Source organism: Phytophthora infestans, genomic scaffold (genome assembly GCF_000142945.1).
Source record: "Phytophthora infestans T30-4 supercont1.19 genomic scaffold, whole genome shotgun sequence".
Taxonomy (NCBI): Eukaryota; Oomycota; class Peronosporomycetes; order Peronosporales; family Peronosporaceae; genus Phytophthora; species Phytophthora infestans.
The window spans coordinates 715,482-733,312 of NW_003303740.1; the positions used below are offsets into that span (position 1 = coordinate 715,482).

The following is a 17,831-nucleotide window of genomic DNA, read 5'->3' on the forward strand; positions in this document are numbered from 1 at the left end:
TGTCTTCGGGTTTGTAATGCCAACTTCTCATTCATCACAGTCGCAGTGGCTCTTTTAGCCAATTCATACTGCTGGACGTATAGTTCCTTCAGCTGATAGTTCAGATCCTCGAGACTGGATAACATACCTCGAGACACAATCGCTTTTAACTTGTCAATGGAAATGCTAGCTATTGTTGCGGATGCCGAGGTTGAAATTACAGTAATCGGGAAGTGATCGGCGTCCATCCAAAAAATATGCCCAGCGCTCACATCAGCTATAGTAGCCACGACTTTGATGGTCTTAGCACGAGGAGTTTGTCGTTCATCATCACACGGGTCGTAGCCAGCGCCTGTGCCCGAACTGCTAGCCAACGTGACACTTTGACGAACACAGCAGGTGCCTTCTTTGATCAGATATACCTCCGCGACTGAACCTGACGTTCGATTACTGTCTTGATGCTGAAATATACCTGTAAGGAGTGCGAATCATTTAAGAAAAAAATAAACCATTCTGACTAAAAAAACTCACAAGTTCCTCGAACATGTGACTGGAATGAAAAGCTGTGATACAGATACGCGATTCTCTCCAGGTCCAGTGAGCTGAAGGATGGGATTCGTGTACGTAGATACTCAATATTCCCTCGAGCTTCGTGTTTACACGGCCAGTGCTTTATAAACATCTCGGCTGGAATCGACAATAGCTTGGTAGGTTCTGCTGCGATCGCAGCGACGTATCTTGGCGCCTCTGGTATCAAAATCTCAAACTCTCCGAAGCCTTCGCCCGCCACAATCTCACGCAGATTAAAGTCGGGAACCGAGTTCACAGTCTGGGGTACGACGGTATTACTACTAGGACCACTAGCAACGAGATTGATACGGCCACTTAAGAGCAGGAAGAAGCGATGACCTGTCTCATTGCCACCCCCATTACCTTTATACGCATCTGTGTACCGGTCCAGCGCCTCAAAGCGGGCATTCAAGCACAACTCACGCCGAGCGTCCTCTGTCAAGTCCCGTAGTAGTGGGAAATGAGCGATAGTCCCCATCGTCAGAAAGCGTCGTTGGTTCAGAATGTTCTTGAAGAAGTCAAACAGCTTGGGCGGCTTCTTGATCCGGATAAACTCGCCCGGTTCTTCAATCGCTGAGTGTGAAGCTCGTTTGAAAAGTTTCTTACTCGCGACTTGCCACTTGGCTTTAGCATTCGATGAAAGTTCGTTTGCTGCATCTTCTTCTGTTTTGGCAAGAATTGAATGCAGCACATACCGATCCAGACAGAGTATTTGTGTCCCAACTAAAGAGCGACTAGAGCTGGTCTCTGTTGCATCAGCACTGCCAGTGGTTGTGGTATCTGCGTAGATATCGTGTGCACTTCGAAAAATACCAATTGGAGACGAGATCTCCTCCCCGAAGATATCTCCCGGACCCAAGAAAAACATGAAAAGAGCTTTGGTACTTTCCTTCGTCGAGGTGTTGAAACTCTGATCGTCATTCTTGCGCTTGACGTTTACTTTGTTCACCATGGAGTGAAGCGATCTTCGAGTGCCTGGGGGATCTTTCGGAGCGTGCGGTTCTTGCTGGGAGCTATCCGTACTGATACTGCCTGCTTTTTGGGATTGTGCCTCTTTGGCTGCGTGCAATACGAAGTCAGTGAAGCGAGAGTTGGCAATTGCAAGATTGGCCTTGGAGTTCTCGTCTGAGGTTTCGGTCTCTGCAATTCGAGCGATTTTACGTTGAAGAGCTCTGCGGTTTACGGTTCCGACGCCAGATCGGTCTTGGTACAGTTGCTGAGATGTAGTGGAGTAGTTGCTGGTAACACTTCGCTCCAAGGCGGCACTTTGAACGGAGCGCTGACTCGCGTTCAGAATGGAGATTACCTCTTGATTCTCGCGAACATACGCAGCAAGTCTGCCTTGCACAACAAGCACAACTTGCTGAACTGTCTCGTTACACTGGATCAGTCGTTGACCAGGTGCAAGATGCACGTGATGCATCGAGCGCAACAGGAGTTTCTTCTTAGCTTCCGAAGGTGGTAGCCACGGGATTGGAGCTGCCTCGAGGAACGACAATAACCAAGATGGAATGGTCCCCGGACGATGATCTGTGGCTGGTTTTTGACTTGACAAGTGCTTTGGAATCTGCACATCGCGTGGTGATGAAGAGGACATTGCTGCGGTCTTTGATGGAGGAGAAGGTTTGTTGTAGTCGCTCATATCTACCGCTGGAAGATGCTCTTCCAACAATCGAGCGTACACGTTCTCGTCGAATTGAAGATACTCACAATCGGTTTGGGCTAGAACAGTAGCGGGACACACGGTTCCTTCCTGAAGCACCCCGGTTCGGAACGCGTTCCGAGGTGGGAGTGTCTGGATGTGGACACCTTGCATTGCTGCACGATGTTTCAATGCTGCGGAAGGAATAAAATTGGCACTTTCGTCAGCTCCTTTTTCAACCACAAAGTCTTCTGGGTTCATGGTACTGCCTGAAAACGTGGAGTACATACAAAACGGGTGCTTCTGGAACATGTCGACTACCGCCGACATGTTCTCGAGACTGTAGAACGACACAAATCCGGATAACAAGACTACTAGTGCTTGTTGAGAATCTCCTTCCCGGTATATTTCTTCCCCCGCAGTCTTGCACACCAGCGTAGCATGTGTTAACATTTGAGCAAGTAGAAAGCGTGGGACAGTTGGGAAGAGTCCGAACCGCTTCAGGAACATTGCTGCTTCATCAAGACGGCGTTCTTTACTTCTGTCAGGTCCCACAACTTTAGATAAGAACACTGATGGTCCAGACTGACGTCGATTCAACTTGGCTGACGCGTAGTTGTTAACATACGAGCGTCGTGGACTTGTTGGAGGTGACGAACAGCTCCATACGAAAGTCTTTAGAATACTACCGGCTTTCACAATGACGTTGTGGCGCATAGGAAGAACCCACCGCTCAAAGACTGACCGGGTAATCGAGAGTAACGTAGTTCCAGCATCCACATACACAGCAGCCTCGCAAGTCAGACATCGCTTCATCAGTTCACGTACTCCAAACGCATCGCCCGGTAGGAATTGCACAGCTTGGCCGACGGATATAAGTCGTGCAGTCCCCTGGTGATGAAGTGTCTTTTTCGTTGCTTTCTCGCTTTCTTTCTCGCGACAATATTGAGTGTGCAGAGCTCCCGTTACTACAATAAACACGCGGTCAATGGGTCCGCCAGGTTCCTTCAGTACGCTCTTGGACTCGTAATGACGAATATCCATGCGGTGACAGAGACGTTCGATCACAAGTGGCGGAAATTGAAAGAAAAACTTTGACAGCGTTGTATCAGTGAGTAGATGTCGCGTGGTCTGGAAGATATTCCGATTCTCAATAGCCGAAGTCAGGGCGTTTGGTGACGATGGAGCATATGCCATTCCGAGAATCGGATTGTACGATATTCGAAGTTGATCTTCTCGGACGAGCTGCTCATACTGATCCCGAGGTATCCAGAGGATTTCAGTGGACGAGTCACCTGCGACGACCTTGAATCGTACTTTTGTTTGACTGCGACGACGTGGGTTTGAGACCCAAATATGTGAGTGACCCAGTGCCACCATTTGGTCACCAAATGTATGACCGCGGGCTAGCGACGCAAGGGGAGCTTTGGGCATCGCCAAGCTTGAAGTCTTCGGTTGATTGGAGCTTGCGTTGCTTTCCAGAGTATCACCACATTCCGCACAATAGATATCTAGACGGCCGTTGCGGACAATAGCGAGGCCAGTCATGCTCGAGTCTTTGTCTGCATCCGAGGAGAACAAAACTTCGCCAGCTTCAAGTTGTCGGGTAGATGCAGTTTGAAGCAAAGTCTTCCTTGCCGTATCTGATAGCAACGAGAAGATCACTAAATGTGAAACATCTGTACGTGTGGTTTCCTACAAGAACAGCAAAAGATAAGTTAACTACATGTAGTTACAAGGAGGTAGTGTAGATCTTCTGGACCTTCACTGAGGTGAGGACACCCTTTTCAAATACAAAACCGAATAGTTCCGATACACGATCCAATGTGTCCTATTCGTAGCACACAAAATGTGAGCAATATGATCGGCAGCGCATGTTCAAAAGGTAGTCGGATAGCACCTTTGCTAAAAGAATGACGGTCGTAGATTCTTGACTATGCTAGAAGGTGAAGAGTTACATATAACTCAAAGCATTCAAGAACTAAGCTATCAACTTACCACACTTCTGTAGCGGCAGAAAGGTTTTTGATGCTGTCGGCCACGCGCTGGCGGACTTGAGTAGAAGTCGTCGATTCCACAAATGGCTGAGGGGGGGGGTCAGTGTTTCGTTAGTGCTATCATGATCGTCATCATGGTCGCGGTTTTTCAAAGCACCTACCGCCTTTGCCGTAGGTAACTTGAAGCTCGCCAAAGTCGATAGCCACGCCTTTCGCGTTGCTCATTTTGCTGTTCCAGGATCGAAAATTCTCTCTGCTGTGTCTTTGACTAAAAGTTTTGTTAAAGAAACCACAGAGCGAGCCTTCGAGCTGCGACGATCGCGCATCAGTGTGAGTGAATAGCTCTCTAACGCGAATGATGGGCACGTACAATTATGTACGCGTGGGAGTGATCGTCAACTGCATCTTCCTGTAAAAAAAAAGAAATGGTCACTCGCGAAGTTACATGACACTTCAGAAGTACTATAACAGCAACGCCAGACGTAAGTTTAGGTGTCGAGATACCTGGTAGAATAGTACTTCTCCATCAGGAATGCGCTACAAGCGCAGAGTCATAGATGTTAGTAAGAACTTAATCGACGCAGCGAAAAGAGTAACACTGACACTAAGTGTGCACTCTGTTGCCAAGTCTAAAGTGAGCGACAAATGTGAGATAGAATACAGTGGCAACATCAATGAAGGGGGTCGTAAATCGACACGTACATTGCAAAATCTGCGATGAAACGCAAGAAAACACTCCAAGACTTGCGAGATGTTGCTGAATGACGACCACGTCGAGGTCACTACGAAAGCGAGGCCTGGCAAGCAAGGAACCAGAAAAGATTAAGTTACTGCGAAGCACCCGTTATTCGGTTAATAAGCGTACGGAGTTTCAAGAGCTACTACCAGCAGCGTTCGCTTTAAAGTGGTCAACGCCTCAGCGTCTGCTTGAGCGGAAGTACGACCATTGTCGGGGCTCGGCAAAGGGACGTGAGCTGGACCCATGATTGTTTTTATGGCATATAAAACACCGAGTAGTGTGGTTGCTGGCTTCACTTTTCAGCTATTTGTAGTACTACAGTAAATGGCTTCATAATATGACACATCCCAAAAGAAGTCAAAAAGTCATGACAACCTCATCGGATGTTGAAACGGCCCAGCGCAATCGCGGCGTCGTAAGTTTACAGCATCTCCACTGCGCTGTTATCACTGACTGATAGCTGGACAGGTCTTCCATGTCTCGCTGCTATACAATCTGGCGTTGCGGGACGAACAGCGACGCCCATGGTGGAGCCACATTGAGCCGAGATTGATTCTCGGCGCTCTACCGCTGCAAAACAAGAACCACTTGGACCAGGTACACTGCGTAGTTACTACCGGGTAATTATTTCGTCAGGACTTCACTGTGTCTACGGGTGGATGCAGTTGGTGCACGGCGAAGGCGTTAAAGCCATCGTGACCATGAACCAGCCAGTGGAGCTTCTACCGAACTTCTTCTCGACTCCAGTGTCTCCAGGTACGTGACAGAAAACTAATTTCTTGAAAAGAGCGACAACTTATCACGGCAAACGCTGCAGCTGAGTGGGAAAAGGCTCAAGTCGCCCAGTGTTTTGGCTCGACAGGAGACTTCTCTCCACCGACATTGGACACAATCGAGAGGTTGGTTAATGTAAAATTTGTATTGGCACTGGCGACTAACAATGCATAGGTGTGTGAGATTTGTTTACCAGCAGGTCGATGTGGAGCACAACACGACGTACGTGCATTGCAAAGCTGGACGCGGTCGAAGTACCGTGGTGGTGGTGGCTTTCCTCGTTCAGTATCGCGAGATGAAACTGGATGAAGCCTTGGAGTTTGTGAAAAGCAAGCGACCGCACGTGAGTTTACACCCCAAACAGCGTCGTATCCTGCACGAATTCAGCGAGAAATATTCATCTTCAGCTCGAGAAACTCACAACTCTACGTGAAGCTATAATCGCAAGCAAGTTTATACTAATCTAAAGGTATAGATTCCTTCATCATTCGTGGGCTCTTCCCACTCGAAGCCAAAGCCTTTGGCAGTGTCCAGAACGTAATCAATGGAAACATTACGCTTCGTGTACGCCAATAAAAACTCCGACGCGGCTTTGCCTCCGTTTCCCACACTTCGACGACCTGGTTTGAGCAAGTATTTCGCCGTTTTAAAGAGTGAAACCACGTGCTCCTGCTCGTAAATGATGTCAGCACCCAAGACAACATCGAACTTGTCTTCGATCTGGTGCAGATCGACGCCCCACAGCAGCTTTCGACACTCGACACGATCGCCCACACCATTGAGTTTGCAGTTGGCGACTAGAAGATCAATAGTGTCGTCGTCACCGTCGGTGATCACCACTTTCTTGTCCGTGAGGTACGACGCTAAGATACCGATGAGACCAAGACCGCTTCCCAGCTCGATGATGGACTTGCCGGCGAACCGGCCGCGGTCCTGGTACATGTACTCGCTCAGAAAGTCGCCAGCACGCCAGAGGGTAAGCCCAGTCGACTGCAGTGTCTGTCCGATATCGCGGCGAAGTCCATTGAGTCGGATAGTGATCTCAGCGTCCTCCTCGTCACCATTTTTGCCAAATTTGAACTCGAATGAATCCTCTTTGGGCTCAATGTCCAGTGCTTTCTGGATGTCCAGACGCACGTCCGACGACTCATCTTCGACAGCGATACCGCGCTCGATCGCAAACTCCTGCAAAGCTGCCAGTGCGGCGCCAGACAGTACCAACTGCTCCTCATCACCCTCGCTGTCGCTGTTCATGCCGGCCAGTCAAAAATTCGATGCAACCACTGAAAGACTATTTTGACTGGCTAATTTGCGCACATTTGAATTAAAGACGAATAGAAACATCCCCTGAATCAAAATTATACTTTGATAAAATCTCCTTAAAAAATCTCAAGACTTTAAATTTTAACAAAAGAAGATGTAATTTTTGAAAGTGAGTGAGGGTCTTTTATTTTTCGAAATATTTTTGTTTTACAAATCAAGTTAGGTCATGTCGCTCGAATCGCCTGCCGTGCTGAGCCACTTGAGCTCGTGGCTCACCTGCTTCGAGCTATGCTCAATGCGTGCAGTAAACCGTAGCTTCTACACTGGTATACCACGACACACATGGGAGCTCACGGCCAGCAACATCAACAGTTCTAAGTCGATGGATCAACTATCCAGAGTTTTCTCTCACGTGTGGTGTCTGCGAGTGCAGGATGTAATTCTACATGAAACGCCGACGATGAAGTCGCTTATGCCGTGGCTGAAAAGAAGCAAGAAGTTGCGAAAGCTGGTGCTGATCAGAGTGAACTGTATCAGCGGATTGTACATTCACCTCCTGGCTGAAAAGCTCATTAATGTCACTATACGCCAATGCTACCAGGTGCAAGAACACGCAATTATCGCGCCGAATCTCGAGATTTTGGCCATCGAGCACTGCCCCGTGACCAGATTTCATGCAGACACGAAGTTGCCGCAACTCAAGAAGCTTTCGCTGTCATCACGAAGCCTCACCGCGCTTCAGGCACGATCTCTCATCAAGAACATGTTACCAAAGTCTCCTGCGTTAGAAGATTTGAGTTTTGCTAGCTGTTCGCAGCTGGAGCAGGTATTGGTGGACCCAGGGGATCTCCCCGCTCTGCGTCGACTAGACCTCAGCGGATGTCCGAAGCTTTGCCGTGTGCACGTCACATCAAAGCTGCTGGAATACCTCGACCTCTCACGAAACGACAATCTGCAGTATGTGTTGCTGGACCTCGAGCGCATGGTCGACCTGGACTTGTCGTTCCTCAAGAACCTCACGCACTTGTACATCCGCTCGTCATCTCTTCGACGACTAAACCTCCGAGGCTGTGACCAACTAATGCGAAACACTACCAGCGTCACCTGCCCGAACCTGCAGTACGTCGTGTTGCAGGGTACGACGCTAAAGATCGATTACTTCAACAGGGATGAAGTCATCGACGAAGTGTTCGCTCTGCCAGAAAGCACCGACCTTTTGCCAATGGATATTACAAACATTCCTGTTCAATAAAATTGTACTACCGGTACTATAAAATTATACAGGGTTTCAAGAGATCAGAGAAACAAGAAAATCATCTTTCGCAGCTGACGCTTTTCTATCTTAAACATTTCTTCATTCGCCTTGATCATGGGTAATGCGACGAGTTGGCTGTCACAGTCACTATGCCCAGAGGAGCAGGCGCTGTGGGTCGCGGCCAAGAGCGGTGACCTGGCGGCCCTGAGCGAGGGTCTAGCGCGTCTGACGCCCGAGACGCGCTTCTACTCCGAGTGGCGGGACCCTGTGTACGGCTACTCGCCTTTGGCCAACGCTTGCTCGCAAGGTCATCTACACTGTGTACATGATCTGCTCGCATACGGCGTAGACTGTAACGCGCGGGACTCTCAGGGCAACACACCGCTACATATCGCCACAGCATGTGGGAAGAGCGAGGTGGTGCGGCTTCTATTGGAGACACCGGCGGTGGACTATTTCGCCAAGACGTCAACCAAGGCGCAAACAGCGCTGGACATCGCTCGTCAAGCATACAGAGTGTCGGACGGACGGGGGCTCACGTATATTCAGTGTGTGGAGCACATCGAGAAGGTGAGTAGCTATAGAATTATGGTATCGTCGTTGGCAGAGTCTGATCTCGTTGTGCACTTATGATTATCGACAGAAACTATGCCTGTACTCGGGCTGGCTGTATGAAAGGGCGGACAACTTTTTGTCAATTGCTTCAGGCATTTCTGGTCTGGATTCTTGGAAGAAAAGGTAGGGAAAAGATTGCTGAAGAGCGATAAAGATTTTAATGTAAATTGTTATCCAGGTATGCGATGGTGCTACGAACTGCAACTCCAGACGTCGTTGAGATCGATTTATTTCCAATGAAACCTGGAGAGAGACGTCCGCCGGTACCAAGGTATGATAAACGCTTCGATATGTTATTGTGGATAAAAAATAATGTGCGGCGTGCCAATAATTAAAATCGTGTCCAGCTCTGAGCTTTTGTACAGAACGAACGATGGCATTCAGCTGAATGACACTTCCACATGGCTACATCGAAAGGATTTTCGACTATCACTGAAGGTCTCTAAGAAGCAGGATACGAGTCGTGCGTCGGCAGTCCAGTCGATAGATTTCGCTGCCACGAATCAGGGCGAACTCGTCGCGTGGAAGACATTTTTAACAAGTCTACGAGTACGTCTACTGCCCTGAAAAAGTGACGATGAATGTGACTCTAATTTGATCATCTTAATTAGGTCAATCGTCCCGTGAGCGCCATTACCCCTGCGTTTGGAGGAGCTCAACCGGCTCAACCAGCGCGTCCTGCTTCCACTTCTGCTCAGAGCACCAGCTGTACTCAAACGGCATTACAGGAACAACGCGACTTAGAGCGAGCTCTTCAATTATCGCTTGAAGAATCTCGACGCCACTCTAGAACTCAGTCGGCGCCCTCTGCTCCACCTCCTTCCGACACAATGCTAGAAACATTGGGAAACTCTGAGACCGTGGTGGGGCCAGATGGAGTGGAGATTGTGCAACTTATTCGAGACGATGAGGCAGCGGTAGGCCAAGGCCCACGCCCTACAGCATTGAGCTCACCCGTCAAGAGCGTCCCAGGACAAAGCACGGTAACGCAACACATGAACGAATGCGTCATCTGCTTCGATGGTCCGCAAGTAGCAGTTTGTGTCCCGTGCGGTCACAATGCCGTCTGTATGGACTGTGCGCAAGAGCTTCTTGACACCACACGGCTCTGTCCTGTGTGTCGACAGCAAGTGAGAGAAGTCATTCGACTCTACCGTGTTTAAAGGAACCTAAGGCAGCACGGAGAGATATGAAGTACATTTATTATTTTTGAAGATATTGCTACAGAATTCCTTGTTTGTCAGGTAGAATTAAACACGATAAAGCTTGATTAGCTCACGGATGTGTGTCCGGCACACGGGGCATTCCGCCGAGGTCGTGAGTATCTCTTTTGCACACTTCATGCACACAGCGTTGTGGCCACAGGGCACGCACACCGCTGACTGAGGCCCGTCGAAGCAGATGACACACTCGCCAATGGACGAGTGTGCTGCTGTATCTCCGTAGTTAATCACAGGAGGTTTACGCTCGGAAGTTGATGACGCAGTCTCTTGCTCTCTCGCAGCAGGCATGGTAGATACTTGCTTTCCGCTCGCTGCCCAATCATCCCAGTCAGGAGCTGATACTGGCAGTGCCGGTGAAGGTTCCGGGTGATAAGATTGGGGATTCCAGCCTGCAACGTTATCGTGAATGGCTTCTGGCAGCCTCAACTGTTCACGGAGATTAGTAATCGACCGGGTTCGTTCAGTTAATTGCTGTTGCTGGTGTAAAAAGAAGTCCTTCCATGCATCGAAGCTCGCCTGGTTGATTGCAGCAAAGTGCACAGGAGTCTGAAGAGCAGAGCTTGCTCTGTAGTGACATTTGTTGAGCTGATCACCACGCACGATAAAAGTAAAGTCTTTGCGGCTAAACCATCTCGGGTCATTAGAGGCTTCCATTCCCGACGCAACGCTGTATAACATCACGGACGTTGGGCACACTGGGCGCACTCCACCTCCTTGTTTCATGCTGAAGAGGGCCAGCTCCAGGACCCCTGGCTCTCCACGCTCCAACACGATGCACAAGCGACGTGTCCACGAGTTAAGCGACGAAATACCTGACACGAAGGACACCACATTGTCGGTCTTCACGTACAGCCAGCCACTGTACAGACAGAATTTCTGCATCATTTCAAAAAACACAATTAGGATTCCTTCCAAAAAGTTGCTGAAACGTATCCAGTCTCGAACCTTTTCCAGCACTTCGATGCATTTGGCATACGGTTGTGCTTCCTTTTCTTCTTCCTCGTTCGAGAATCTGCTCCTGGCCAGGTCCAGCGGTGTCTTCATGTATAAATTGATCTCGAATGGGTTCACCGCCGGAACTTCGAGTAGAAGCTTAACCATCTCGGGATGTGCTCGTTTGCATGCTAGATGCAATGGTGTATTCATTTTGAGGTCCTTCGCATTGCAATTGGCCCCAGTCTCAATCAGTAGACGAGCGCACTCGACATGGCCCTTGGCTGCAGCTTCAAGCAACGCAGTGCGGCCAGTGTAGGGCTCTTGCCACTCCAGAAACTTGCGCGTCTCGGGTGTGAGGCGCGACGCAGCCGAGCGAATGATGCGAGCATCGCCGTAGTGCGCTGCCGCCCAGAACACCTGGTCTTCCGGGTAAAAGCACTGCGCGAGCCAACTCGCCGCGTTGCCCATGCTGCTCTACAAGATCGGAAGCGATTTCAGTTGTGCCAGAACTGGTAAAACAGTGAGAAACCAGAATGTCGGAATGATGGTTTTATTTGCATTTAAGTGACGCGTTTGCCACAATGAAAATCAAAGTCGCATCTAGCGAATTTGCACGTGCAAATAATATTTGCCAAGTTAATTTACGCCAAAGTGCTCGGTATGGTCACCGTGCAACATTCATGTACAGGTATCGACATGTTCCGTTTGTGCGGTTGGCGCGGTAACAAGTGTCGCGCATAGGTCTGTATTGTCGACCTGCGCGAAGCAACGCTGTGGACAGGCGCGCGTTGCAGCAGGACCACTAAAGCGGAAGTTAAGGGCTTGCAGTGAGTGCTCAGTATTGGTAACTCCAAGAAACCCAACCAGTTTCATACAGCTGACCACTTTCAGCTGTTCGATGCGTTGCATCGCCGTTGGCTGTAGCGAGGCATCGGAGCGCATGCAGTTAGCAAACGCTCGCCTAGAGCTCACGTGGCGACTCGAGTCTTGAGACGATGCGCTTCTTCCGAAACACCAAGCGGCGGATGCGCGGCCTCAACGCTAAGCTGCCTCCTCCTCCACCTTCTCTGCAGAGCTCTGCCGAGTCAAAGGAGACGACGATAACGTATACTGGAGGTGCGTTGTGCGTGACGCTGCAGCGTGCCAACTCGAAATATGTAGAAGACGAAGGGCCAACGCGGCTCGTTTGGTCCAAGGATCAGCGACTAGGACTCACGTTCATCGAGTTGCCCCAAGGTGGCGTGGCTGTCAAGGACATGCCCAGCATGCGCTGCGACGTGTCACCGGGACAGGAGCTCATCAGAGTGAACAAGATGTCCGTTGTAGGGAAGAGCTTCCAGGAAGTGATGGAGCTGTTGCAAAATGTTCAGTCTCCCTGCGTGCTCGACTTTTCTCCACCTCCGTCACCAATCGTAGCGTCTGAAGTGCTCGGGCCAGCAAGATTGCTTGGTGTGCGTAAGGGTATGGTGCTAAGGTCCGTGGACGGCTCAAGTATGATCGGGGCTACACTTGTTGACGTCAGCTCTGCTCTTCATGGTGCCAGCAACTCCTCTCCAGTGCGACTAACGTTCACACCTTACGACAATGTTGTTCACAGTCGCAATCAACCCTCCAGTCCTACAGATGCACCACGAAATGCCCGTGCAGGTTTTCGGAATACGCTCGGCATTGGTGCTGTACTCGCAGCAATAGCTTTCTGAGATTATCCCAAACAAACTATGAGCGATGACGTGGGAATCGTCGCTGTATCAGTTCTGTAAGGCACTATTAATAAGTATTAGTATTACTGAATTACGGTAGTTACTTCCTTCCCGAAGTTTTCGCACTTAAGTAGGCAAATATTATAAGAACGGATAAATGGGTACTTAAGAATTATTGTGCAGCACAATTAACCCATTTCTACATCATTTAGCCCTATATCAAAATTTGGGTACCTTAACTTGGGGAAATGTTAGCCCTGGGCGTCTTCTTCAAAACTTATTCATCGGAGTCTCAGCCACCAGCGGTAAAGGGACAGAGGTCAGAGCCGAACGTTAGCGAAGTTTCTTTTGTAGTGTCCCAATGTGCCTGGCCGATGAGGTTGCACGGGGATAGCCATACCAGCATTAACACTGGAAGGTGCTCCAAAAGAAAGCTTTGTTAAAAATGAGTGGCTTGCTTCGCAGCGGGGTAGCCAGACCCATCCGAAAAACCGGCGGCGATGGACAGGTTTGTGTTCATTCGCGAGAGTAGCGCGTACGCGCCGCGTTTGTACCACTGTATGAGCTTTTCCAGTCGACTTGTGGCTTGTTGAGAAGATTAAAGAATGAGAACCGCAGCGAAATCACGCCACAAAATTTTCGACGGACCTCGTTCTGGCCCAACACTACAGAACAAGCATTCATGCAATCAGTAGTATCGTAGGATACTGGGACAGTACTTCTGGCCTCGTGGCTCTAACGGTACATGTCGGATGGAACGACATCGGTGAATGAGCGGTTAACCCCCTATTCTCTGGGAATCCTAAGAACGTCTAAGGGGTTATTGCACAAGGGGTGAAACGCGGTATCACGCTGAAGTAACATTTTCCCATGAGTTAGGCTCGTACAAGCCGATCATTACTCCGTCTGGAGAACGAAGCGCTGCCACCTGCAGAAGCAACAACCGACGTGAATATCATGCATCCAACGTTATTTATTATCTTGGTCGTTTCAAGACCGACAACTCACCTTCCCGTGTGCCGGGTACTTGATCGGGCCGTCCATTATCGCGCCCAGCATTAGCAACCGCGGTACCGCATCGCTTAGGTCCGGAATGTCGAAGTTCAGGAATGGCGAGTACCCGCTACTGCACGCAGCCTCGCTATCTCATATCAATGGGAACAGTGAGCTATAATGTACACAACAATCCTATCTCCAGCCACCAACCTCTGCGCCAGTTTGATGCAGAGCGGCACACCTGCTTGTGTGTCGAACTCCGCGTATGTGTCCGACGAGCGTAGCAGCTTTAGACCCAGCCCTTCTTGATAGAACTGCTTGGAGCGCGCTAAGTCGCGGCTCAGCACCATCAGCTGCCGCAACCGACTCATGTTGCCACAGTCAATAATGCAGTGTAGATTATTGGCCAATCCCCGGTGGATAAAAATAGCTTCAATGCATTTGTCTCGTCACTTTAAAAATCATCCCAAAATGCTCGGAACAGGAGTGAAGGTGGCGGTGCTTGCAGCAGCTGTAGCGTGCTACGTACATCCGCAGCTGCTTCTGCAGCCTTTGCTCGGGTCAGATCTGGATGGCGCAGATGCTGAGGCGTCAGTGCGTGTGCTGCGGGGTCTGCTGACGCTGCTGAGCTATGGATTGGCCATCATCCGACCTTCTTGGTTCTGGGTGCTCGTGGTTGTAGCGGCGCTTCAGCTCACTCTGTGGGGGCTGCAGTTGGCTGAAGATTCCTTGCTTGGGCTGAGCTTAGAGGCGGAGAAGAATGTGTTCATGGTGGGCGCTGTGGTCTGCTTCGGGACCATCGTGAGCATCATTCTGTTTGGAGGCAAAAGTGATACGAAAGCTCGTTTCCGGTGAGTAGCTTAGAGACTCGTTGGTATATTTTTAAAGCTAATTTGATGATTGTGTTTGCAGAAAGCGACTGATTGCGTTTTACACGAAGCACAACCCGGAGAAGCTGCCCGACGTGGACGATTTGGTGGAGAAGTACGAGCTCAATGAGGAGTTATTGTTCCAGCGACTGCACCGGAAATACAATGCGCTAGCTGCAGGAGCAGACAATCACTCGGTTATGAAGAATATTGACGAGGGTGAGTTCCTGTATGAAGAGGAAGAAGAGGAAAGACTGGAGTCGGACGAGGAGACTGAAGCTTTATTGGAGCGAGAAAAGGAGGCTGCTCGAATCCCAACGTATGAAGAAGAAGAGAAACCAGAACGTTTATTTACCGCACAGAAGAGTTCAGGCAGCAGTGGGAGTGATGAAAGCTATGAGGTGATTGAGAAGAAGACGGTACCTGCATCTGTACCGAAGATTCGCCCGATGATGATTGAAAACTATGACGAGCTGGATGGAACACCTCCCGTATCGCCTCGCACGGCTGAAAACTTAGCGCACACTCATCGCCAGTCGTCCACTCTGATCAAGGATGCAATTTCACAGGCGCGTCGTGCCCAGCAGGAACGTATTGAGCGTCGCATTGCCAATATCGCAGCGAGAAGCGGCGATGGCTATGCCGGCCACTAATTAACGTGCGAAAGGCAGCAAACAATTTCGAACGACTACTAGTAGTGATTAACAGATCAGCAGAGGTTCATTTTTGATAAGATGGTAAGTAAAACACCACACACAGCAAGAAACACAAATACACCCGAGTATTTTATCATACGGGGAAGCAACTTATCCCTCCCTAGTTGTCCTTGACCATCGAGTTCATCGAAGGACGCACCTCATTAAGTGAAGGACGCAAGCCGACGTAGCTGTCGTCGCCGGCGCTGTGGATACTGGGCAAGTGATACTGCAACAACTCGGCCCAGCCATTGCGACTAGCAGCGTGTTGCTGGCCGTACACGAAGTACGAGAGAACACCAGCCAGCACCCAGGCAACACCGAGGATAAGACCCAAATTAGGGATCTGTGCAACCAGATAGAAGTCGGCGAGGATGCAGGTCATCGGGATGAATGGCACAAGCGGAGCCGAAAAGTAAAGCGAGTCATTGGCTGACTGGGGGCACTTAATGGCCAGTACGATAGTGATGGCCACAGTCGCGACGAGACAAATGATAGCGATAACCAGGCAAACTGTCGAGTCGTGCGTGGCGTACCCTTGTTGATAGAAGAAAGCCGTCATCAGTGCCAAGGCCACTGCAGAGCCAATGTACTTTGGGGCTGTGTCTGGAGACTGCTCCGACATGCGGATCATCATAAGAGAAGAGTTGGACATGACGAACGAGATCAAGATACCGAAGTTGACAATATCCCACAACGTCACGAACGGCACGATGAACGCCACCAGGGTGAAGAAGATACCCGTGATAAGAGTGTTCACGAACAGGTTGCTCTTGGCGTCCACCTTGGCGAAGATCTGGGGCATCAAACCGTTACAAGCAAGTGCGTAGTTTAGACGCGGTTGAGCCAGGAAGGCAGGTGGTGCCTGCATGACTGCACTTTCAATAACCTTTAGTCGCCGCGTCACATTCGGGATGGGAGTTCGTGACGAACTTTGTCTTCGTCGACGATACATGCATTTTGTAGCAAGACGTATTGGCTATTAGCGGAATCCGTTTAGTGCGACTATAAATACAATCCCATCTACCCTTACAAAACGTAGCATTACGGTCCCATCTCCAATGAAATCCGGCTCAATGTGGACGAAAAGAGAAGGAAAAAATGACAAGACATGCACATTTTTTTTTACAATTACCGGTAAGCTTACATGTTTATTTTATTGGAAGTGAGTATTTTGCCAGACTGGGAGCATCCCACTCGTAGCAAATCTTGTGTTATCTTCGGATTTGCTAGGATTTGCTGATATCTTCCATATCCGAACTCGGTACAGCGTATACTCTGCGTATACCCCTCCCACACAAAAAATCCTCCCCCTCCAGCAAACGCGTGGCTCCAAACGCACGAAAATGGCACCACGGCCACGCAGCGCACAGAAGCGCCCCCTGGCACTGGAGGGTATCGACAGCGACAGCGCCAGCAACGACTCCGACGGCTCAGTGAGTGACTGGCAGCCAGTGTCGAGCCCGACTTCTGCTGAGGCGGAAACGGTCACCAGTAGCGCAACTGAAAAACCGGGTCAGATTTCTATCCTCGCCTCGCCACCACAAGAGACACAATTTCAGTCGTGGAAGGACTTCGAGGCCTATCTAGCGCTGTACCAAGCGCAGTCACTCCAGGTACATTATTAAGTTATCTGTTGCGTTTGTCTATACCGTCTCATCACGTTTTGTTTGTCTGCTAGATATTTCGAGTGAGAACAAACACTTCAGTGGCTGTACGGAATGCTAGGATAGATGCTCAGGGCTCCGCGGCGACTAAAATCCCGGCCGAGTGGGATCAGTACGCGAAGACGTACGTGTGTACACACCACGGCACATACCGATCGCAAGCCACAAGCAAGCGGCCGCGTCAGGAGACACGGGCCCAAGGATGCTCAGCACAGGTATGCGATTACTATGGTTTTGGTTTGTAGCGAAATAAACCCAATCTGGCATAATCGGGCTCAGTTGGGATGAATCGTGCATCACCGGTGTAAGCTCAGCCACTAACCGTGTCTGTTTGCATTAACTTTGTTACTATTATTTCAGCTGAATGTATGCGTTCAAGAGATTAACAAAGCTGAACACACGTTTGTGCTCAAAGTGACGAAGTGCCGGCTCGAGCACAATCACTCACTGAACGAGTATGCATTCAAGAGTCATCCTTCCAACCGGATTGCTCTCGATGACAGTGCCTTACGGACGTTGAATGAGCTTCGAAAGGCTGGAGCAAAGAAGACCAGTATTCTGAAGTTTATCAGAGACAATTCAGATAGTAATCCAAAGCCACAGGATGTTCACAACCTCGTGAGCAAGCTGAAAGCTCGTGAAAACAGAAACGGCCCAAGTTCGAGCGCAAAACGATTGAAGAAGTGGATGGCCGAGTTTGGAGATAATGTCGGGAATGTGGGTCGTATATTTGTGGTGTAGCGGGATCAGCAAAATCTGCGAGATTGCCAGATCCAACTTACCAACTGCGCCCAGACACCGACTAACGGAGGGGGTCCCCCGATGATCCGTGTTCTGCTGAACTTTCCTCACCTTGTGTACCCGTCGGTAGGGCGGGATCTGCTCTCTCGGTAACTTCCGAAGAGTTCAAG

General features: G+C 49.7%; 9 protein-coding genes across 9 annotated transcripts; 5 read left to right on the plus strand and 4 right to left on the minus strand.

Annotated features, from left to right (window-relative positions):
• Window positions 1-5,521: 5,521 nt before the first annotated feature.
• Window positions 5,522-6,134, plus strand: PITG_11016 (uncharacterized protein; the record flags this gene model as incomplete). Its single annotated transcript, XM_002901759.1, has 3 exons — window positions 5,522-5,683; window positions 5,745-5,826; window positions 5,876-6,134. The coding sequence occupies 3 exons, from the start codon at window positions 5,587-5,589 to the stop codon at window positions 6,132-6,134; spliced, it is 438 nt and encodes a 145-aa protein (XP_002901805.1).
• A 20-nt stretch (window positions 6,135-6,154) lies between these two features.
• Window positions 6,155-6,991, minus strand: PITG_11017 (uncharacterized protein; the record flags this gene model as incomplete). Its single annotated transcript, XM_002901760.1, has 1 exon — window positions 6,155-6,991. The coding sequence occupies one exon, from the start codon at window positions 6,953-6,955 to the stop codon at window positions 6,155-6,157; it is 801 nt and encodes a 266-aa protein (XP_002901806.1).
• Window positions 6,992-7,190: 199 nt separating this feature from the next.
• On the plus strand, window positions 7,191-8,216 carry PITG_11018 (uncharacterized protein; the record flags this gene model as incomplete). Its single annotated transcript, XM_002901761.1, has 1 exon — window positions 7,191-8,216. One exon carries the CDS (start codon window positions 7,191-7,193, stop codon window positions 8,214-8,216), a length of 1,026 nt encoding a protein of 341 aa, XP_002901807.1.
• Window positions 8,217-8,333: 117 nt separating this feature from the next.
• On the plus strand, window positions 8,334-9,997 carry PITG_11019 (uncharacterized protein; the record flags this gene model as incomplete). Its single annotated transcript, XM_002901762.1, has 5 exons — window positions 8,334-8,789; window positions 8,863-8,957; window positions 9,013-9,105; window positions 9,182-9,387; window positions 9,489-9,997. The coding sequence occupies 5 exons, from the start codon at window positions 8,334-8,336 to the stop codon at window positions 9,995-9,997; spliced, it is 1,359 nt and encodes a 452-aa protein (XP_002901808.1).
• Window positions 9,998-10,084: 87 nt separating this feature from the next.
• On the minus strand, window positions 10,085-11,461 carry PITG_11020 (uncharacterized protein; the record flags this gene model as incomplete). Its single annotated transcript, XM_002901763.1, has 3 exons — window positions 10,085-10,327; window positions 10,400-10,933; window positions 11,003-11,461. 3 exons carry the CDS (start codon window positions 11,459-11,461, stop codon window positions 10,085-10,087), a joined length of 1,236 nt encoding a protein of 411 aa, XP_002901809.1.
• A 503-nt stretch (window positions 11,462-11,964) lies between these two features.
• On the plus strand, window positions 11,965-12,685 carry PITG_11021 (uncharacterized protein; the record flags this gene model as incomplete). The annotated part of the gene is made up of 2 exons (XM_002901764.1): window positions 11,965-12,454; window positions 12,591-12,685. 2 exons carry the CDS (start codon window positions 11,989-11,991, stop codon window positions 12,683-12,685), a joined length of 561 nt encoding a protein of 186 aa, XP_002901810.1.
• Window positions 12,686-13,299: 614 nt separating this feature from the next.
• On the minus strand, window positions 13,300-14,068 carry PITG_11022 (uncharacterized protein; the record flags this gene model as incomplete). Its single annotated transcript, XM_002901765.1, has 3 exons — window positions 13,300-13,621; window positions 13,702-13,834; window positions 13,900-14,068. 3 exons carry the CDS (start codon window positions 14,058-14,060, stop codon window positions 13,541-13,543), a joined length of 375 nt encoding a protein of 124 aa, XP_002901811.1.
• A 92-nt stretch (window positions 14,069-14,160) lies between these two features.
• On the plus strand, window positions 14,161-14,946 carry PITG_11023 (uncharacterized protein; the record flags this gene model as incomplete). Its single annotated transcript, XM_002901766.1, has 3 exons — window positions 14,161-14,540; window positions 14,602-14,817; window positions 14,901-14,946. 3 exons carry the CDS (start codon window positions 14,161-14,163, stop codon window positions 14,944-14,946), a joined length of 642 nt encoding a protein of 213 aa, XP_002901812.1.
• A 428-nt stretch (window positions 14,947-15,374) lies between these two features.
• PITG_11024 (uncharacterized protein) lies at window positions 15,375-15,908 on the minus strand (the record flags this gene model as incomplete). Its single annotated transcript, XM_002901767.1, has 1 exon — window positions 15,375-15,908. One exon carries the CDS (start codon window positions 15,906-15,908, stop codon window positions 15,375-15,377), a length of 534 nt encoding a protein of 177 aa, XP_002901813.1.
• Between the last annotated feature and the right edge of the window lie 1,923 nt (window positions 15,909-17,831).